We start from the raw sequence: 18349 nt of genomic DNA, 5'->3' as shown, positions 1-18349 counted from the left end.
CTGGAGGTTTTTAGAACAGAGGTTCCGGCGTGGGGAAGAAGGCAGGAGTTCAGCCGTCGCGGGCTGACACAAGGTGGCCCTAGATCTCAGGAAGAAGACAGGACCCCGGGATGAAAACAGATGCTCACGGACACCGGGAACGGCCGTGTCCCTGTGCATCGCCCCTGCTTTGGGCCAGGGCTGGTTCTGGGGCTCAGGATGGATCTCAGCCTCCAGCCGGGCAGTCGGGGAGGGACCCAGGTGGCTCAGTCAGGGGACAGGTGGACCCAGGAGCAGGAGACAGACAGGTCACCACTGAGCACGAGAGGGACCTGGACAGACAGATACTGTGAATGTGGCTCAGGGCATGTTGCTGCTTGTGATCCAGGGACGGCGAGCAGAGGCGCCGACGGAGGAGGTGGGAGAGGTGGGTGTGGAGCGCCAGGCTCGGAGAAGGTGGCCTGAGCTGGGGCCCTGCACGGTCGCGGGGAGCCTGGGGCTTGGCCCTGGTTGGCGGGGAGCTGGCAGAGGGATGGGAGGAAGCCTGAGGCCAAGGCGAGCTCCTTCCCCATCCTGGAAACGGCGCCCAACCCCCCCGCCCAGATCACCACCATGGCAGGGACCTATCCTGGCCCCACGGGGTGCCCAGCCTCTGCACCCCAAATTCCTAGTTTCAGACTCGTAGACCTGGGGGGCCAGTGTGAGAACCCAGCTTTCCCTGGACTGTGGTGAGTCCAGACTCTGACTGCTCCCTCTCCTTGATGTAATTTGATTCTTTGGAGTTAATAGTTTTGAACGAGGCACAGGAAATGCTAAGCGTGTGGCTTGAGAGATTAGAGGGGGGGTTGCTTGGACCTCAGGGCTGCCCCAGGCGAAGAGGGGCCTGGGGAGATAAGGGGTTGGGGTTTGGTGTGGACGTGGGGGCGTCGAGTGGGTCCAAGATGTAGGGAGCCGTCAGGTCCTGGCCTGCCCGATCCCCACGATCAAGGCAGTGGGCACACCTGTCACCCCAACTGTCTCCTTCCTGACGGAAGAGCCAATGCTGACCCACTGCCGGGTCTTTTCGAGGCTCCCGAGGAGGGAGGGGCTCTGGGTTGAGGCCTGTGGCGGGCATAGTGGACCCCCAGCCGGGGTAAAAGCCCATCAGTGTGATGCCTGGACCACTTCCCTGGGCGTGACCGACTTTGGGGGCCTTTGCCTCGATGCCACAAGTCGCATCACTCTTTTTCTATGTGTGGTCCTCCATCTAACAGCCTTTTCATCTTAAAAGGGGATAAAATTGGGGCGCCTGGCTGGCTCAGTCGGCTGGGCGTGCGACTTCGGCTCGGGTCATGATCTTGCGGTTCGTGAGTTCGAGCCCCACGTTGGGCCCTGTGATGACAGCTCGGAGCCTGGAGCCTGCCTCGGATTCTGGGTCTCCCTCTCTCTCTGCCCCTCCCCGGCCCGCCCTCTGTCTCTGTCTGCTTCTTAAAAATGAATAAACGTTAAAAAAAATTTTTTTTTTTTAAAAAAGAGGATAAAATCACGCAAGGGTAAAATGAACACAACGTGAAGGGTTTTATGTAACTCGTCATCAATGAGGACACCAAGCAAATGTCACGCTCAGTTCATCGCATCCTGTTAAACCTGATGCAGTATTCTAGCAAGCCGGGGGCAAGAAATAAATTGGACTATAGCCATTTATTCATAAACCAGATGTATCAGGTCCCGGTTTTCGCTCTGCCTCCTGGGCTGTCTGTCTCTTTTATATGAAGGTGGGAGGGTTGTATAAATATACGCCGAAGGACTGTCAGAGCCTTACTGGCAATCTCTACTGCCCAACTCTGTTTCAAGATGATGGCGTGGCTCTTACCCCTTCATTCCCAGCTCAGGGTGGAGGGGTTTGGGGAGGTACGTCTCCATCTGGCCCACTGGGTGAGGGTTTGCTGGTCTATTTGGGGCTTCCGGATGTCCTGGGTGTTGTGGGGAGGCAGTGACCCCACTTGGGAACCGGACCGTCGCCACGGAAGCCTCCAGGCACAGGTGACAGGTGAACCCCTCTCCTGGGCAGGCGAGGCTGGGGGTCTGGGGTAGCACAGCTCCCTCCTTGGGTCCCCAGCCCTGGCCGCTCCTAAGCACCACGTTCAAGGACAGGCTCAGCCTTCCAGACCCCAACTCAGGACCTCTTCCCCAGGCTCCCACCACACCCCCTAGGGTGTACAGACACGAAAGCCCTTTCCTCCCTGGGCTTCTCCTCGCCTTCAAGGCTGCCCTACATCTGCAGAAACAGCCCAAGGCCTCTGGGCCGTGTGAGTACCCTCATCTCACTGAATCCTCACCGCCGCATTATGAGGTAGGGCAACAGCTAGGAATGTTCCCACTTTACGGATGAGCCGTTGAGACTCAGAAGGGATGAAGTGACTTGTTCAGGGCCACACGGCTCTGTACAGAGCGGGAGTCGCCGCCCTCCCTGCCGCATGACTGCAAAGCCAGCTCCCCTGCCCTGGGTCCAGGTACGATTCCAGTCACGGGCTCCCACGGGGCTGCTTTTCATAAGCGCAGTCCCCCCACCGGAGAGGGAGGTTGTCAGTCTTCTGAGCCCGACCGACCCCTCCCTCTGTCTTCTCATCTGCCTTTGAGCGGAACGAATGTATGAGGTCTTCCCTTCCCGTGACCACCGTTTGGGTCCCGGTGTCCCCTCTGCCCCGTGACCCCCCTCCCCCTTGATGAAAGGCATGTCGCTTGGGGGAGGGATGGCGGGGCCTCCTGTCTGGCTCCCCATTTGGGGCTCCGGCCATCCCTGCCCACGAGTTGTCAGGTGTCCTGCTCTTCTCTGGCCTTAGCGGGGTCCGTGGCCATGGGCAAGGCCTCGAATTAAAGGGCGTCGGGGGGCCGGGCTGAGGGTTGCTAACTTCGAGGCGTCTCTGGAACGCCTGAGGGGGAGGTGTCCTGTAGGCAGCTGGCTCCGGGGCTGTGGGGTTTGGAGGAGGGAAGTGATCTGGAGGAACACGTGGGAGAGATAAGAGATGTGGGAAGGCCCGAGAACCTGGAGACGAGCAGGACGCGGGAGGGGGGCTGCGAAAGGGGAGCACAACCCCGCGCCGTAGGGAGGACCGAGGACGGCCAGTCGGAGGGGGCGCTGGGGAGCTGAGAGGTGGAAGAGAGGGAGAGGTGTCTACGGCTCCGGGACAGGCCGAGTCTGGCTGCCGCGTCTGAGGATCAAAGTGAGTCCAGGGGCTGGCTGGCCAGCGACGCGAGGTCCCCGGGTGACGCTGGCGAGAGATGATGCTGGGGCGTGGTGGGCGGGAGCCAGACTGTGGCGACAGGAAGTGGGCTCTTGGGCAAAGCGTGGCTGTAGGAGGAAAGTGGCCCCGGCTGGGTGAGGGCGGGCACGGTTTCGAAGGTGGAAGAGAGTCGACTGTGTCTTCAGGTCTGAGGAAGCAGACCAGACGAAGAGGGGATCCGCCGATGGGCTGGGGGATACGGGATTGGGGGGCGCTGGTGTCCTAAGAGGGTCCCATCGTGAGAAACAAGGGTGCCCTGAGGTTGGGCCTGGAGAAGCCCTTTGGAGAAGGTTCCAGCATGCTTAGGTGTGACCAACCATGCAACCGCCCCAGAGCTGACTTCCCCTCCACCCAGCAAAGCGATGTGTCTGAAGAACCCGCGGCCCCTCGGCCTGGAACAAACCACCCGTGTTTGTGCCCGAAAGCAGCAAGCACTTGTCAGCAGCTGTCACCGTCGGGTGGGTGGTTCTGCTCCACGAAGCCGAGGGGGGACACCCCTGTGGCGGCAGTTAGCTGGGAGCTGGGCTGGGGCAGGAACGCTGGGGATGGCCGCACTGGTGTCACAGGGACGCCTCCTTCCCCTCCGCATGGCCACTCGTCCTCCAGGCCTCCTGTTCCCGCAAGACCTCGATGGCTGGACAGCCTGGGCTGCTTGCCTGAGGGCTGACCGGGGGAGCCAGCAAGCTCCAGCCCTGGCCCGCCTGCCCTTCCCACGCCTCACTCGGTTGCATTCTCCTGGCTGACCCAAGTCCCAGGGGAGAAGAAATACCTCCCACCTCTTAATAAGAGGTTCCACAAAGTCACAGCCCAGAGGGGCATGCGGCTGGGAGGGACAGTGGCCATCATCTTTGGAAACAACTGGCCACGGCATTCATTTTCTCTCTCTCTCTCTCTTTTTAAATGTTTATTTATTTTTGAGAGAGAGAGAGAGAGAGAGAGAGAGAATCCCAAGCAGGCTCCACGCTGTCAGCGTAGAACCCAATGTGGGCTCAATCTCGCGAACCATGAGATCATGAGACCTGAGCTGAAATCGAGAGTCAGGGGCGCCTGGGTGGCTCGGTCGGTTGAGCGTCCGACTTCGCCTCAGGTCATGATCTCACGGTCCGTGAGTTCGAGCCCCACGTCGGGCTCTGTGCTGACAGCTCGGAGCCTGGCGCCTGCTTCCGATTCTGTGTCTCCCTCTCTCTCTCTGCCCCTCCCCTGTTCATGCTCTGTCTCTGTCTCAAAAATAAATAAACGTTTAAAAAAAAATTAAAAAAAAAAAAAGAAATCGAGAGTCAGATGCTTCACTGACTGAGCCACCCAGGCGCCCCAGCATTTGGTATTTCTTATTTCCAGATTGGCACTTTATCCTGGTTTTTTTTTTTCTTTTTTTTTTTACAACTCGTTTTGTAGTACCCCAAACCACATGAAACGGTTTAGCTTAATAAATTGTCACAAGGTGAATATCCTCATCATTGCCCCCCACCCCGCGGACAGGAGAGACATCTCTCCAGCCACGCAGGGCCCTCCACATACTGCTCCCAGGCCAGCCACCCCTCCCCCAACCAGCACCCTGACTTCTTGGGCACCACCCATCAGCCACGGTGTGTCTGAACAGCACACATATGTTGCCTCTTTTAGCCTGTGTTCCTACCTACCTGCTTCTCTCTTCTCTCCTTGCAACGTATTTCCTTACGCGCTTCTCATGCTGGAACTGAATCCGTCTGTTGAAGTATAAATACGTATTTATTATTTTGACAGCAATATGCCGCACTAATTAATGATTGTGAAAGCTATTAACTTTACGAAGAAAATCGTAACTAAGAGCTTTACGAGTTAAAAAGGGACATAGACTGATGGTTCGTACAAGTATTAAGACAGCGTGTTTGGGGCGCGTGGGTGGCTCAGTCGGTGAAGCCTCCGACTTTGGCTCGGGTCATGATCTCGTGGTTGGTGAGTTCGAGCCCCGCGTCGGGCTCTGTGCTGACAGCTCGGAGCCTGGAGCCCGCTTCGGATTCTGTGTCTCCCTCTCTCTCTGCCCCTCCCCTGCTCACGCTCTGTCTCTCTCTGTCTCAAAAATAAATAAAAACATTTAAAAAAATTAAAAAAGAAAAGACAGCGTGTTTGCTTGATAATTTCAGGAGGACTATTACAGATAGAGCTTATTAGATTTAAATAACAGAAAAAGGCGGAAAATAGAGATTTCGTTACATTACAATTCTAACCTCTGTAGAAATTCGAGAGTATTAGCATTCCTCACACAGGACAGAATCTCTTTGAAGGATGCGGTTTCATTTTTGAATTCCTTTTAGGCCACAGATCCTTCAAGCAAAGAACCTGTTGGAGATTTGCTCACATCTTGGGAGAGCGAATTAGAAGCAAAATGCCATGCCCAGATTTCTCAGAGGGTGAAGTTCAAAATGCAGCGCGAGCAGGTGTCTTTGAGGCAGACGACGTAAAGGGGAAGAAGAGGGCGGGGAGGACGGAGAGCTGGGATTACAGGGACTCCAGGCACAGCTGGTTCTATTCTTTCACTCTCAACACAGGAGGCTTGATGCGAATCCCTTAGGATGCTACTCCTCGGTCGGTCGTTTCGAGTCTTTGGAGGCTAAGATTGAAACATAAATCTTGCGGAAACCATGGCCCAGGGGTGCCGGCCCGGAAGTTGCAGATGAGGCTTTCAGGATAAGCCTAAGCCATCAATCCTGAGTACGGAGTTCTTTTTGGAAACAGATTGCCAGGAACTCTGACCTGACCTATGTTCTCCCGTGCACCGGAAGGTCAGGGGTCACCTCTGAATGGCTGGTTGAACAGGAATGTGCGTTGAGGATCGTGGGGTGTCAGAGGGGACACCCAGAGTGACCTGACATCAGCAGTGTTGAGGGCCTGTTGTTAGTGCCTAGCACTTAAAGCTTGGAGACTCACATTTATAATAAAGTTGTAGTGAGGTTTGGCTTCTGGTGAATAGCTTTTCGGTTTCTTCTTGGATCCCAGAAACTTGTTCTAGCATGGCAATGCTCGACTCGGACCCTGGGGGTCCTCAGGACCCTGGGCTCTGCTTCTGGGGAACGTCAGCAGAGCGGCGAGGGCAGGTGGGAACTCCAGGCCTGCAGGGGCCAGGCTCAGGGCACAGACTGGCAGATGCCATCTGGTCCCCACATTTTACAGCCTGGGAGGCTTCAAAGTGAGGCTAAAGACAGCAAGAGGCACCCCAGGGTGACACAGCCAGGTGGAGGCCCAGTCAAGGTGGGAGCTCTCGAGCTCGGCTCTGGTCCCATTGAGGGCTTCCTGGGGCGAGGGCGGCCACCCAACGGCCCAAGTTCGCACTCCAGCCTTGGGGCCCAGCGAACAGATCATGGCCCCTTCCTGCGACACATCGGGTCCTGTTTCCAACCATCATTCTTTTGGCTCGGCATCTATTGTGAGCTCGTTATCTGTGAATCCACCCGGACTCACCTCCATGCACCTGCTCGACTAATAGGAGACCCCAGGTTGGCTTTCCTGCATGGGGATGGCTCCATCTCTGTGTCCTGCCCAAGCGTTCAAACGCTCAATCTTTCCCCCCTTTCCATCCGGTTCCCCTTCCTGACATGTCATATTCTACCAAGGACGCCGCGTGTTCTGATATGGGGCAGCTCCCCGCCTGACCCCAACCCCACCGAAACCAGGACTGCACTTTCTCAGAGAGAAACTGAGAGAGACTTCGAAAGCCAGCCAGGCAAATGGGAGGGCGATGAAGTTGGGGTAGAGAGTCACCCACTCCAGAGCGGTAAATGGATTGCACCCCAAATCCACTTCCTGGAGTTTAAATGGTTTTTTTTTTTTAATGTTTATTTATTTATTTTTGAGAGAGAGAGAAAGAGAGAGAGAGAGAGAAAGCAGGGGAGGGGCAGGGAGAGAGGGAGAGAGAGAATCCCAAGCAGGCTCCGCGCTGTCAGCACGGAGCCCGATGTGGGGCTCGAACCCACAAACCGTGATATCGTGACCTGAGGCGAAATGAAGAGTCGGACACTTCACCCACTGAGCCAGCCTGGCGCCCCTCACGGAGTTTATTAGGATAAGTAGCCGGGAGGTCTCTCCCCTCCGGGCTGGCTCGCAACAGTTCCGGGGACAGGAGGTCTCGGCTTAGAGCCCAGCTCCCTCCGGGGCTGTCCGAGGACCTCCACCCTGCTGGCACTGCATTCCTGGTCTGTCTACACTGTCCCCAAACTCGCCGTGGTGTCTCAAAGACCCACGGCCCTTCTGTTTCACAGAATTTACCCTCGTTAATGCAACTGTGGTTTCAAACCGCACCCCTCCCCTGACAATTCCAACACATACGCACGAGCGAAGGGTTTTGGTTTACAGCGAACACATTTTATTGCAATTTTTTTTTTTTCAGCTAACAGTATCTGCACATCTCAAAATTCACATCTTGGACTTCTTTCTAACCCACGCAGGCCTGACTGCCGTGTTCATCTGTAACACAGGATTCCGCGTTAGAATATCCTGAAGTCTTGTTGTTAATTTCACCATTGGTGAATTATATACGCTGTTTAGAATTCCTTTCCCCCTGACCACAAACACTTTTGTGATGAACAGGGATTTGGGAACAAAGGTTACAAGGACAGCGGGTTGGCCGCTTGTTTAAAAAACATTACGAAGCTAGAACATTCCAAGTATCTCAGGCACTTTCTAGATCATAAAAGTAGCATTTCGGTCGGATGGGCGAAGAACGGGTGTTTCGGCAAACGATGGAAGAACACCCAGGCCACTGGTTTGGTGCAAACATACAGGCAGTTCTCCCCTTCGCACGCATCCACTCCAAAGTCATTACGATTTGATGCGAAAAGCTTGAAACTCAGAAAGTACTGGTGAAAATATAAATTAGGACAAACGTGATTTCGAAGTGGCGAAGGCTTTTGTAAATTTGATGTCAAAAGTGGAGCCGGCGACTCTAACCCGAAATGCGGAAAAGTCGACATCGTGTACGTCTACGGGCCTCACATACGAAACGAAAAGACACACTACAAACTAGGGGGGAAAAAATGTGCACCGTCCGTGAAAGATCGCATGGAAACAGTTTTAAAAACTTAATCAGAAAAGGATGAACACCCAACAGAGCAAAGTCCTTAGTGGGCTTAGCCCTGTAAAACAAAATAGGAGTGCCCAAGAAATACGAAAACATGTGCAACCTGATAGCTATCAAATAATGCAAATTTAAACGATTTAATGCCTTTTTTTTGTTTTTGCATATCAGAAAGGCACAGATTTTTAAGAAGCCATAATCCTCCATGGAGGCCCAGACATAGATCAAAAGCCCCTCGTCCATGGCCAGTGGGGGTGGGGGCTGTAAGGTCTTTCTGGAGGGAGACCAGGAGGGCCACGTTGACTATAAGCCCCAAAGTGTACAAGGCTTTGATCATTTTCCTTTTTTTCCTTTGTTGAACAGTTTTTCCCAACATTTCTAGAGTGTATGTGGGTTCAGGACTCCCCTCTGCTTCTGGATTTCTGCAGGCCCCACCAGCCCGGGTATAGAGGGAGACTGCTGTGGCCAGCAGGCAGCTGGGACATTCCTCACTTGGGCGGGTGGCCTCTACTCGAGGCAGGGGCCTGCATCCCGACCTCCCCAGTCATAGCGGTGGGCCCAGCAGGGGCTCCCACGGGCTCAGAACAACTCTTCTCTTGCCCCATGGCTTGGTGTGACCGTCGTCAACGCTGGTATTTTGCCACAGTGCCTGGGGCCGCAGTGCCAGCCATAAGCAGGCCGGTCCTACACTGCTCTTCCCCACCTCACCCCTCCCCCAGGACCCTCACGGGGTGGGGGGGTCTCTTCCCTCCCCGTGGGGGAAACGCATTCGCGCCTACCAGGGCCAGGCTGCAGACACAAGTCCTTAACACAACCGGACGTGTCAACGTCAGAACAGGCTCTGACCGAGACGTGTCCTCTCAAGATGGGCTTAGCTCGGACCTCAAGCTCACTCGAATGATAAGTCAGTGGAAAGAGAAAGAAGACAGTGGCAAAAGCAAGGAAATCTGGTAAAAAAAAAAAAAAAAAAAGTGGGCAAATGGAATATAGAGAGAGCGTTAACAGTCTGGAGCTTAAGATTAAGTTAACAGGACAAAAAAATGTGTGTGTGTGTGTGTGTGTGTGTCTGAGAGAGAGATCGGGAGGCGGTGGGGGCAGAATTCCTTGGCCGAAGGTCAAGTGAGAAGGTTGGAGGTCGACTAACTTCCGGGTCATCTGTTCCAACACAGAAGCTTCTCCTGGGCTTTGCGGAAGGGACTGTGGGAGGGGCCGGGAGGTGGCGGGAGGGCAGGTGGCCCCCCCCCCCCCCCCCGGGATCTGGGGTGGCTCAGCACACCTCCCCCCGCCTGCTGACATCCCAGGGGGGCAGCGACAAGTAGTCCTGCTGTTTTAGGGCTTTGAAATGCCTGACGGCCGGCACCTGGGGAATGGCGGGGCGCAGGGCCTTCTTGGCCTGGAACATGTGGTCGTGGTCCCCGATCTCAGGACAGGGTCCTGGGGAAGAGGGTGAGAGAGGGCCAGGTCCCAGGCCAGGCAGGAAGCAGTAGTCGCCCACTTGCTGCAGGACCAGGAGCCCCTCGGGGTGTGGGGGGCTGGGGGCCACCTCCCCTGGGCTCAGGATGGGGCTGCTGGCTGCAGGAGGGGCAGGACTGCCCAGAGGGGACTTGGGGGGCTGGCCTGGGGTCAGAGGGATGTCCACATAGCCCTCGATTTCTGGCTTCGTGGGGGCTGGGACGCTACAGAGCCTACGGGCCGGTCCAAGACTGAGGCCGTGGTTCCGGTCTGAGGGCAGGTCCAGGGGGTGGACCTTGGAGGCAGATGGCAGCCCCGGGGGCCAGGGAAGTGCCAGGTCTGCGGTGGTGACGTAGCCAGAGGCCGTGACGCCATCCTCAGGGTCCCCAGAGCCAGTGGGCAGAGCCGTGAGGGCCCTGTCCTTTGGGCCCTGACTGCCCACCATCAGCCTGTATACAGGAGAGGCAAGGCCAGCCCCTGACTCCGGTGAGGGGTTCCCTTCGGCCTCTGGACCGGGGTTCCTCTCCAAATCCTTGGCCCGGCCCTGTGCCATCACCTGGGCCAGTGGAACCAGCTGCACCTGTCCTCCCGCGGGCAGACACAGGTACTCCAGGGACCCCGGAGGCTGTGGCTTCTGGCTCACGCCTCTCTGTGGGGGCTCTGGGGGGCCCGTCACGTCAGGCAGGGAGTGGCTGCGGGGTAGGCCCAGGTAGGGGCCGTTGAAGTCGAAGCCGGAGACCCGGCTCTCGGGCCTGCCCGCGGGGGCCGACGGGCCTGGTTGGGGGCTGGGGGGCCGCTCTGTGCACGGGTCCGAAGTGGCTGAAGCTGTGTCAGGCTCGCATGGTGATCTGTGCACATCTTTCGGGTCCTCTGTGGTGAGAGGTGACACTTCGCTGTGCCTGCAGTCTGCGGGAAACACCCTGCGGGGAGAACGGGCACAGGGACGTTGGGGTCCCCTGGGCAGCCACTTCAGCTCATGCTGGGGCTAGGGGCCGGGGTCGGGTGAAGGTCTGGCCCCACCCGGAGCTCAGGGAGAGCACAGAGCAGGGCAAGGTCAGGGAGCGGGCCTGGGAGGACATCGGGTGGCCCTTGTGGGTCTCGCCCCCAGCCTCCATGTTCTTGTTCAAGCTCTTCCCCTGCCAGGTGTGGTCCCCTCACCCCAGGTTCCTTGATATCCACCCAGCTTTGGGGACCAGGGCTCGGTTAGGCCCTCGTCCCTTCGTCCCCCACCGTGCCATCAGCACCCCAGTGTGGGGTCTGCCTGGCCAGTAGGGCAGGGAGAGGTCATTGCTCCGGTCTTCCTCGTCTGGTCAAGTCCAAGGTATGGCCCTCCCTAACCTGGGAACCAGGAAAGTCTTCCGGATGTCTGACGGGTATGTCTTTTGCTTTAGAGCCACCGACCCCCACGGATCTCTCTATACTGAGCCACAGGCCAGAGGCCACCTCCTCTGAGCCTCCAGGGTGCACGATGGGGCCACCCTCCCACCTCCTAGGGACCCCGTGCCCAGACACTCACCCCTCCATTTCAGGGAAGTAGCTGCCTCTCGGCCCCTTGTGCAAGGGGCTCCTGATGGTGAGTACCGCCATGCTGCCTGGGAGCCCGAGTCCGGTACTCCCATTCTGGAAAGAGAAAGGACACTTGTGCCATGGCTGTGTGGGAGCCCGAGAAACTGAAGGTGGGGGGTGGGGATGGGGTGAGGAGGCCAGGGCATGACAGGGGATACAGCGAGCCCCCCAGACACGGAAGGAGTCTCAGCAAGGTCAGGACCAGCCAGGGCCCCCTGACACCAGGAAGGAGAAGCCCAGAGAGGGGCTGGGACTTCCCATAGGCCCTCGAGCGTCTGAGGATGGGGACCCTCTTCTTGCGAGTTCACTAATCTGGGGTGTCACTGCCTCCACACTCACACCCTACTTTCCCCCACAGTAGCCATGAGGACCCCCCTGCCACCGGGCAAGCTGGCCCTGCTGGACCAAAGGGCTCCTGTGACCCACGTGCCACCGCCTGCCTTGCGTCCATCTCAGCATCTGGGATGTGCCCCCAGCCTTGCTGCCTGCCCTCCTCGGCTCCTTTTATGAGGGGGGTCCCGTGCCCATCCTCCACAGGCCTTCTGTCTGCGGTGGCCTTTCCCACCTGGCCCCACCCAGGCTCCTTCAAAGCTCAGCTCTGCTGTCCCATCCTCAGGGAAGCCATTCTGCCTCTTGTGAGCCCACCTGCGCCCGCGGAACTGAGCCCCTTCCCGAGGCCATCCCGACTCCCGCCTCCGGCTCTGGCTCCGAGGGAGCCCTGCACCCTGGGCCAGCCCTGGGAGCCTGCAGGTGCCCAGAGGATTGCAGAGCTGAACCTGCCGGGGCTGGCCTGCCTCTTAGAGCTTCCTGGCACCTTCCTGGGCCACCTCGGCTTCACACTCAAAGCCACAGGAAGGCGGGGAAGACATAGGGACGGGGACGTGGCTGCAGGAGTGAGGCGCCCCTACCACCCTGGTCGCCTTCGCAGTCCGCTCCTACCTGGAACAGGTGGCTCTTGCTGGGGTTTGGGATTTTCTCCTCCCACTTCCGGTTCAGCCTAGAGAGACACCAGGGAGGTGACCGCTGCCAGAGGCCCCATGCTCACGTGCAGAGAGGAAACTGAGGCCCAGGGAGAAGGTGGGAGGTGGCCAAGGCTTCCCAGGGAGCGGGTGCGGAGTGGGGACTAGAGGGAGCCAGTTGTGGGGTCCCTGGCACCCCCTGGGCTCCTGAGTACCCCCCCCCACACCCATCATAGAGTCCCCTTACCTGTACCCATAGATGCCACAGAAGCGCAGGACAGGGAGCAAGGCCAGCGTGGTGAACACCAGGATGAGAGCCAGGACCCACGTGGGCAGGACTTCCGGGAAGGAAAAAGGAACATTAGCATCTGGGGAGGGACACAGCTGGAGGCTTAGGAGGTGGGGAGGAGCTGAGGCCAGGTGAGTGCCCCCAGACCCTGCTCTGTGCAGGCGCAGCGCTCTAGAAACTCACTGCCTTGGCCTGCAGGGTGGGTGGGGGAGGCCAGACATAGGCGAAGAGGGCATTGGTCTGACCTCCCCCACCCCCATGTTCAAGTGCTGGGAAGGACACAGAGGGTTAGATTCTTGCCAGTAGCAGAAGGAGTTATGGGGGTGGGGGGCGGGGCCATGACTCCAGCCCATGGCAATCACAGGGGACTTCCTGTAGGAGGCAGCATATAAGCTTGAGCATCTAGGCACAGGGAGGCTTGGAGAGGCGGAGATGGGGAAGGCCGTGCTAATATAGGAATCAGCAGGTATAAAGGCCCATCAGGAGCCCCAACTTCCTGCCTGCCCGGCAGCCTTGAGCCCTTCACAGGCTGGGCCCCTCCAGGACTTTCTTGGTCTCTTCCCTTAGGCCTGGTGTCCAGTCCTCCTTTCCGCTTGATTGGGGCCCTCTCCCTGCGACTCCCCCCCTGCAAGGCTGGCTGGGGCTGCGGTCCCTGCTGCTAATACCTCCTCGGTCCTCTCTCTGCCACCACCTCCTGGACCTAGTCTGGTACTTGTCTCCTGGTGGCCACTATGGCCAATGGTGAGAGACATTGGAAGCAGCAATGGGGGAGATTAAGAAATCAGACCGAACCCTTCCAATCCCAGGCCCCAGCCCATCGCTCCTGATGTTTGCTACCATGGTAACCGGAAACGCATGCTGAGTGGTCACTAGGTGATGGCTGTCACCAAGGCTAATGGAACAAACCGTGGGCCATATCAATAGAGGGCTAAGCGCCAGTCTGAGGGAGGACCCTTCTTCTCTGCTCTCAGGACCTCACCTGCCACATAGGCGTCGCTTTGCAGTGACTAGTGACATGTGGAGGAAAGGACACTCGGGTGGAGTGGGGTCACACCCCTGTGTTCACATCTCGCTTGTCCTCTGCCCAGCTGGGCTGTACCCGGAAGGGGGGGCAGCTGGGACACCTACCCCACTCCGTGTCCCAGAAGGTCTCCTCACTCCACTGGCTCCAGACCCCGTTGTAGCCGCTGGGGGTGGGCCTGACCCTCACTCTCGCCTGGTACCTGGTGAAGGGCTCCAGCGGTGGCAGTGACATGACGTGGGAGTTCTGGAGGGTCTCCGTCTTGCTCTCCTGTGGGCACAGGCGAGTGAGCAGGTCTGCTGAGGCTGAGGCTACTTGCCTGGTGCGGGGTCGGGGGAGGCACAGCCGCAACCCCCTCCCACCTCAGCGCCCCAGCTTTTCTGTCCCGTCAGGCCCCGGCCGCAGCTGCATCCCCAGATCTGAGTCCTCCCTGCCCCCCATGGAGGGCCCTGCCCCAGGGCGCACAGAGGCAGAGCACTCTGGACGGGACGGGGGGGCCGCACCCCTGCGACATAGGACAACACCGAGGCCCAGAAATCCTGAGGACACAGCGTGTGCCACCCTCACTCTAAACTGCCCCGCCCACCCCCGAGCTCCTCGGGGACTGCCTGGACGCCGGTTATGGCCTGCCCAGGAACGCAGGGCAGCATCACTGGACCCCAAGACGGGGTTTGCGAGCCGGGGCCCCACTCCCAGCTCCACCGCTGACGGCACCCCTCCTGGCTTCCGTTTCCCTGCTTCCGGACCTGAAGGTCTGGGGCGGGCTCTGAGGTTGCCGACTGGGGCTGCGGGGAGCCCGGGTGCTGCACACACAGCCCGGGGGCCGTCTGGGGGTGGGGGCCAGAGAACGAACCCTGAGCCGGGGCCCTGCCTGCTTTATCAGAGCAGCTCTGCTCTCAGCAGCTGCACATCTGCATTCCAGAGATTTCTCTGAAGAAGAATCCCCTCCTGACTTTTGAAAACCCTTCACCCAGCTGCCTCTCAGCCCTCTGAGTCCCGACGCCTACATCCCCTTGGCAAGTCAGGGTCCCATCGTCAATCTGTCATGTCACATCACCCCTGTGAACTTTAGCACCTCCGCCACGGGACAGGACAAGGACCAACTAACTGACCACACAGGGCCACGACCGCGAAGTCTCAGCCGCTTCCTCTGACCGGTCACCTGCTGGGAGCCAGGCCCCTGGCAGGTCGGCGCCCCCCTGCGTGTTTTCTCCCATCCCCCCTACCCCAATCCAGACCCCTTCCTGGGCATAGACCCTCACCTTCCATGAGTCTGCGTCTTTCTTGTACTGGATCTGGAAGGTGTGACCTATGTGTTTGTAAAGCATCTCCTCTGTTGTCCAGGACAGGGCGTAGCCGTCTCTGCTCTTGGTCACATTGAGGGTCGGGGGAGCCATCTGGACTGGAGGGAGGGAAACCTTTAGGGAACGCTGTTCCTAGCATTTCTCCGATGGAACGTTCTTTTCATCCCATGCTTGTCACAGGCGCTCTCTCTCCTGGTCCACCCCTTCTCGGGGTCCTTGCACCTCACTTTGCCACACTATCCACTTTGATCCGAGCGGCCCTCCTCTTGGGAGATGCTGAGATAGGCTCGTTTTGTAGGGAGGTGAGCCAAAGCACGGGCTACGCCCAGCATTTACGTAAAAATAGAAACACTATTAATTCGTCCTAGTCTAGAGAATTAACTATGTCGCAGGTATTGTCATACATGCTCAGTCTGCGCGAATCCCTCACTTGATTCTAACAGCAACCCAACATGGTAGGTACTATTAACTCGTCACATTTCACAGACGGGGAAACTGAGCCCCGGAACGATTAGGTAACTTGCCAAGGCCAGGCAGCTAACGAGTGGTGGAGGAAAAGATGACAACCCGGTGTCCCCAGAGTGAGTGGTGGATTCCAACCCGGGTGAGCAAGACAGATTGGCTGTGGCCTCCCCCCAACACTGAAGTCTGGATGGAAGAGCCTGGGTCCTCAGGAAGCAACGCAGGAGGTTCCTTTGCATGGGACTCTTGCTGCATAAGAGGAGTCGGAGATATTGACCCGCAAGGAGCTACCATTTATTTGCGCATGTTCTAGCCCCCCGATTGAAGAAGTAACTCACAGCTCAACTATTCTGAAGCCTGAAAATATCAGTGCGCGGAGGACTTTGGAAATCGGAGAGCGAAAAACCCAATCAGGGGACGAAAGGGAGAGTCTGGGGGGGAGGTCTAGGGGGGTACAGTTGGCAGAAGGGGCTTCAGAGGAGCTGCGGGGTTGGACAGGAATGCAGAGCTCAAGAAATCGGAGAAAACAGGCTTTAGAGATGTGCTCCTGGGAACTATCAGTGGAACCTTCCTTCGTGTTATTTGCCCTTGTCATCGCGGTGTCCTTGCTTCTTGAGAACGTCAAGGTTAGAAAGACTTTTGTTCACTTGGCTCGCTGGGCCGCGTTTGGTGGACAGTGACCAACGTGAAGACTGGGCCACAGGGAGTCCTGAGTTTGCGTGGGTTACGCGACGAGACAGGACTGTGGCAAGGGGGCCTGCGCGCAAGGCTGGGGGCGAACTCACTGTGGTCTGAGCTCTTTATAAACTTCTCCTCCTCCTTCACCCGAACAGAGATGGCGTACTGGCTGTGGTTCCTGGGGTCAGGCACGGGAATCTGGCATCGGTGCTGGACCAAGAGGCCGGGGAGCTGTTCCTTCAGCACCGGGGAGCACTCCTCCTCCCTGAGGATCACGGTGCAGGTGAGGGAGAGGGAGGCAGGGGCCATGGGAGGGAGGCAACCTCGGGATGAGCCATGGCTTCCACTGGGGCATCCCAGGGTCAGGGGGAGGTCTGAAGGACACAGGTGGTGTCGAGGGGAGGGAAGGGCGGGTGGTGGGGGGAGGAGAGGACGCTTACCTTGCACTGGCGCTGGGCTTGTAGAAGAGGGTGAAGGAGACTGAGCTGGCCACCTCGGACCACACTTCCCAGGAGCAGCTGAGCACGGCGGCCCCATCGAACAAGCACTGGAGGTTCTGGGGCTGGGCCTTGTCCCCTGGGAAGGGAGACACTTCCTTTTATCCTCCCCTCCTCCATTCCTTCCTTCGCTCTCAGTGGGACCTACCGTGAGCCTCATCTCAGAGAGATCGTGGGGCTTTGGGACCAGAAAAACTAGGGCTTAGCATTAGCCTGAACCTGCCCTCGGTGTGTCCGCAGGTCAGAGAGTGAATTCTGCGAACACTCTTACCCCCTTGTGCACCCTGGGGAGAGCGTCTGGTTTCAGTGTTGGTGGTGGGGGGGGGGAGACGCAACACGATGATGTTGACTTGTCCACACCCAGCATAGCGCTCACGGAAACACAGCTGCTCAGAATGCCACGGCCACCGCCCGTGATGCTTATCCCTGTAACGTGGGCGCAGAAAGTGCGCAGAAGAGGCTGGGGCCCAGCCGTGGGTGGGACGCAGCCACTGTGTCTGGAGAGCCACAGTAGGGATGGAGTCCGCCCTGGGTATCGATCCTGAACACAGGCTACAGAAGATCTGTGGAATCCCGCAGAACGGACCCCTGGACTCTTTCTGTCCGGAAGCTGAATGAGCCGCCCTCCCCTCAGGAGGGCATTGCCCCAATTTTGGCTTTGTTACCTGTCTGGGAGTGCCAGAGAATCTCCAGGCTCCACTGGCTGGGCCGCCCCGAGAGCCCTGAGCTGGGGGCCAGGCGGGCGCGCACTCGGGCCACATAGGTGCTGCTGGGAAGGAGGTGCTCTGGCCCCAGGACAGCCTGGGAGGAGTTGCAGTAGAGGGTAGGGGCATCCTGCGGGGAGGGAGGGGTTAATGGAACAGGTGCCAGCTGGGCCAGGTCCCTCGGCTGGGGCAGAGCCGGCCATGGCCCCTACCTCCCAGGAGTCCTGAAGCCGCTTGTAGACCACCTCGTACTCCAGGTTTGACAGCCAGTGGCTCTGGGAACCCGGAGGGGCCACCCTCCAGGTCAGCAGGAAACGGTCCCCGACAGCGGTGATCTGGAGGTCTTTGGGTGCAGGGGCCTGCACTGGAGGAAGGGGCGGTCAAGGGCTCAGAAGGGGCTGGATAACTATAGGGCGGCACGTTTTGTGTGGGGGGGGACTGGGGCCCCAGGCTGAGTGCCGTCCTACCCGCTGAGCAGCCTTGGACAAGACCCCTTTCCTCTGTGGGCCTCAGGCCCTTCACCTGCCAAACTGTGGGGGTTCACTGTGAACATGAATGAAAGCCGCGCAGATTTCTGGGCGTATATCACACAAGCTCCGGGAAAGGTGCGGCCAGTGAAGTTCCTCCGAATGGAGCCTCCGGTCCCCTCTGCCCACCTCGCGGCCTGTTTGGCCCCTTCCCAGCAGAGGGCGCTGTGGCTCATGTTACTCCCCGCGATGCTGTCCATCCTCCTCCTCTTTCCACCTGCCCAGGATCCTGCTCCTCTCAGAGCCCAGCATAAATGTCTCCTTTTCTAGAACTTTCTTGGATGCCCCCATCCCCTTGGGCAGAATCCCTTGCCCCTCTTCCTGTCTCACCACAGCCCGTTGTATGGGCCTTAGAGCCCTGGGGCATTTATGTGTCTCCTTTTCTGCCTTTCCAAGTAGTCAGGAGCTTATGGGTGGCCGGGTTCGGCCCTCCACACCCTTCCCTACCCCCATGGCCTGCGATTAGTGGTTCAGTGAATTTGGGGGACAAAGTGAATGAAGGATGAATGAACCCACGAATAAATACATGTAGGCAACCTTCACAGACTTTTCAAGAAGGCATTCCGTCAACCAACAGCAAACGTGTGTCTGTTGGGCG

General features: G+C 58.2%; 1 protein-coding gene across 3 annotated transcripts in view; it reads right to left on the bottom strand.

The window, feature by feature from the left end:
* Nucleotides 1-7558: 7558 nt before the first annotated feature.
* CSF2RB (colony stimulating factor 2 receptor subunit beta) overlaps nt 7559-18349 on the bottom strand; it is a 24308-nt gene continuing 13517 nt past the window's right edge. For 2 of the 3 annotated variants that reach the window (XM_047866972.1, XM_047866971.1), the window contains 10 exons: nt 17437-17588; nt 17186-17354; nt 16464-16599; nt 16131-16288; nt 14842-14981; nt 13687-13849; nt 12517-12607; nt 12250-12307; nt 11261-11364; nt 7559-10664 (listed from right to left, as the gene is read on the bottom strand). In XM_047866972.1, coding sequence (XP_047722928.1) covers nt 9560-10664; nt 11261-11364; nt 12250-12307; nt 12517-12607; nt 13687-13849; nt 14842-14981; nt 16131-16288; nt 16464-16599; nt 17186-17354; nt 17437-17588 — 2276 coding nt within the window. In that variant the 3' untranslated portion in view covers nt 7559-9559. The remainder of the gene's footprint in view (nt 10665-11260; nt 11365-12249; nt 12308-12516; nt 12608-13686; nt 13850-14841; nt 14982-16130; nt 16289-16463; nt 16600-17185; nt 17355-17436; nt 17589-18349) is intronic. The other variant, XM_047866973.1, reaches the window with a different exon arrangement.

This window comes from Prionailurus viverrinus, chromosome B4, assembly GCF_022837055.1.
Source record: "Prionailurus viverrinus isolate Anna chromosome B4, UM_Priviv_1.0, whole genome shotgun sequence".
Classification (NCBI taxonomy): domain Eukaryota; kingdom Metazoa; phylum Chordata; class Mammalia; order Carnivora; family Felidae; genus Prionailurus; species Prionailurus viverrinus.
This window is presented reverse-complemented; position numbering and strand designations above follow the sequence as displayed.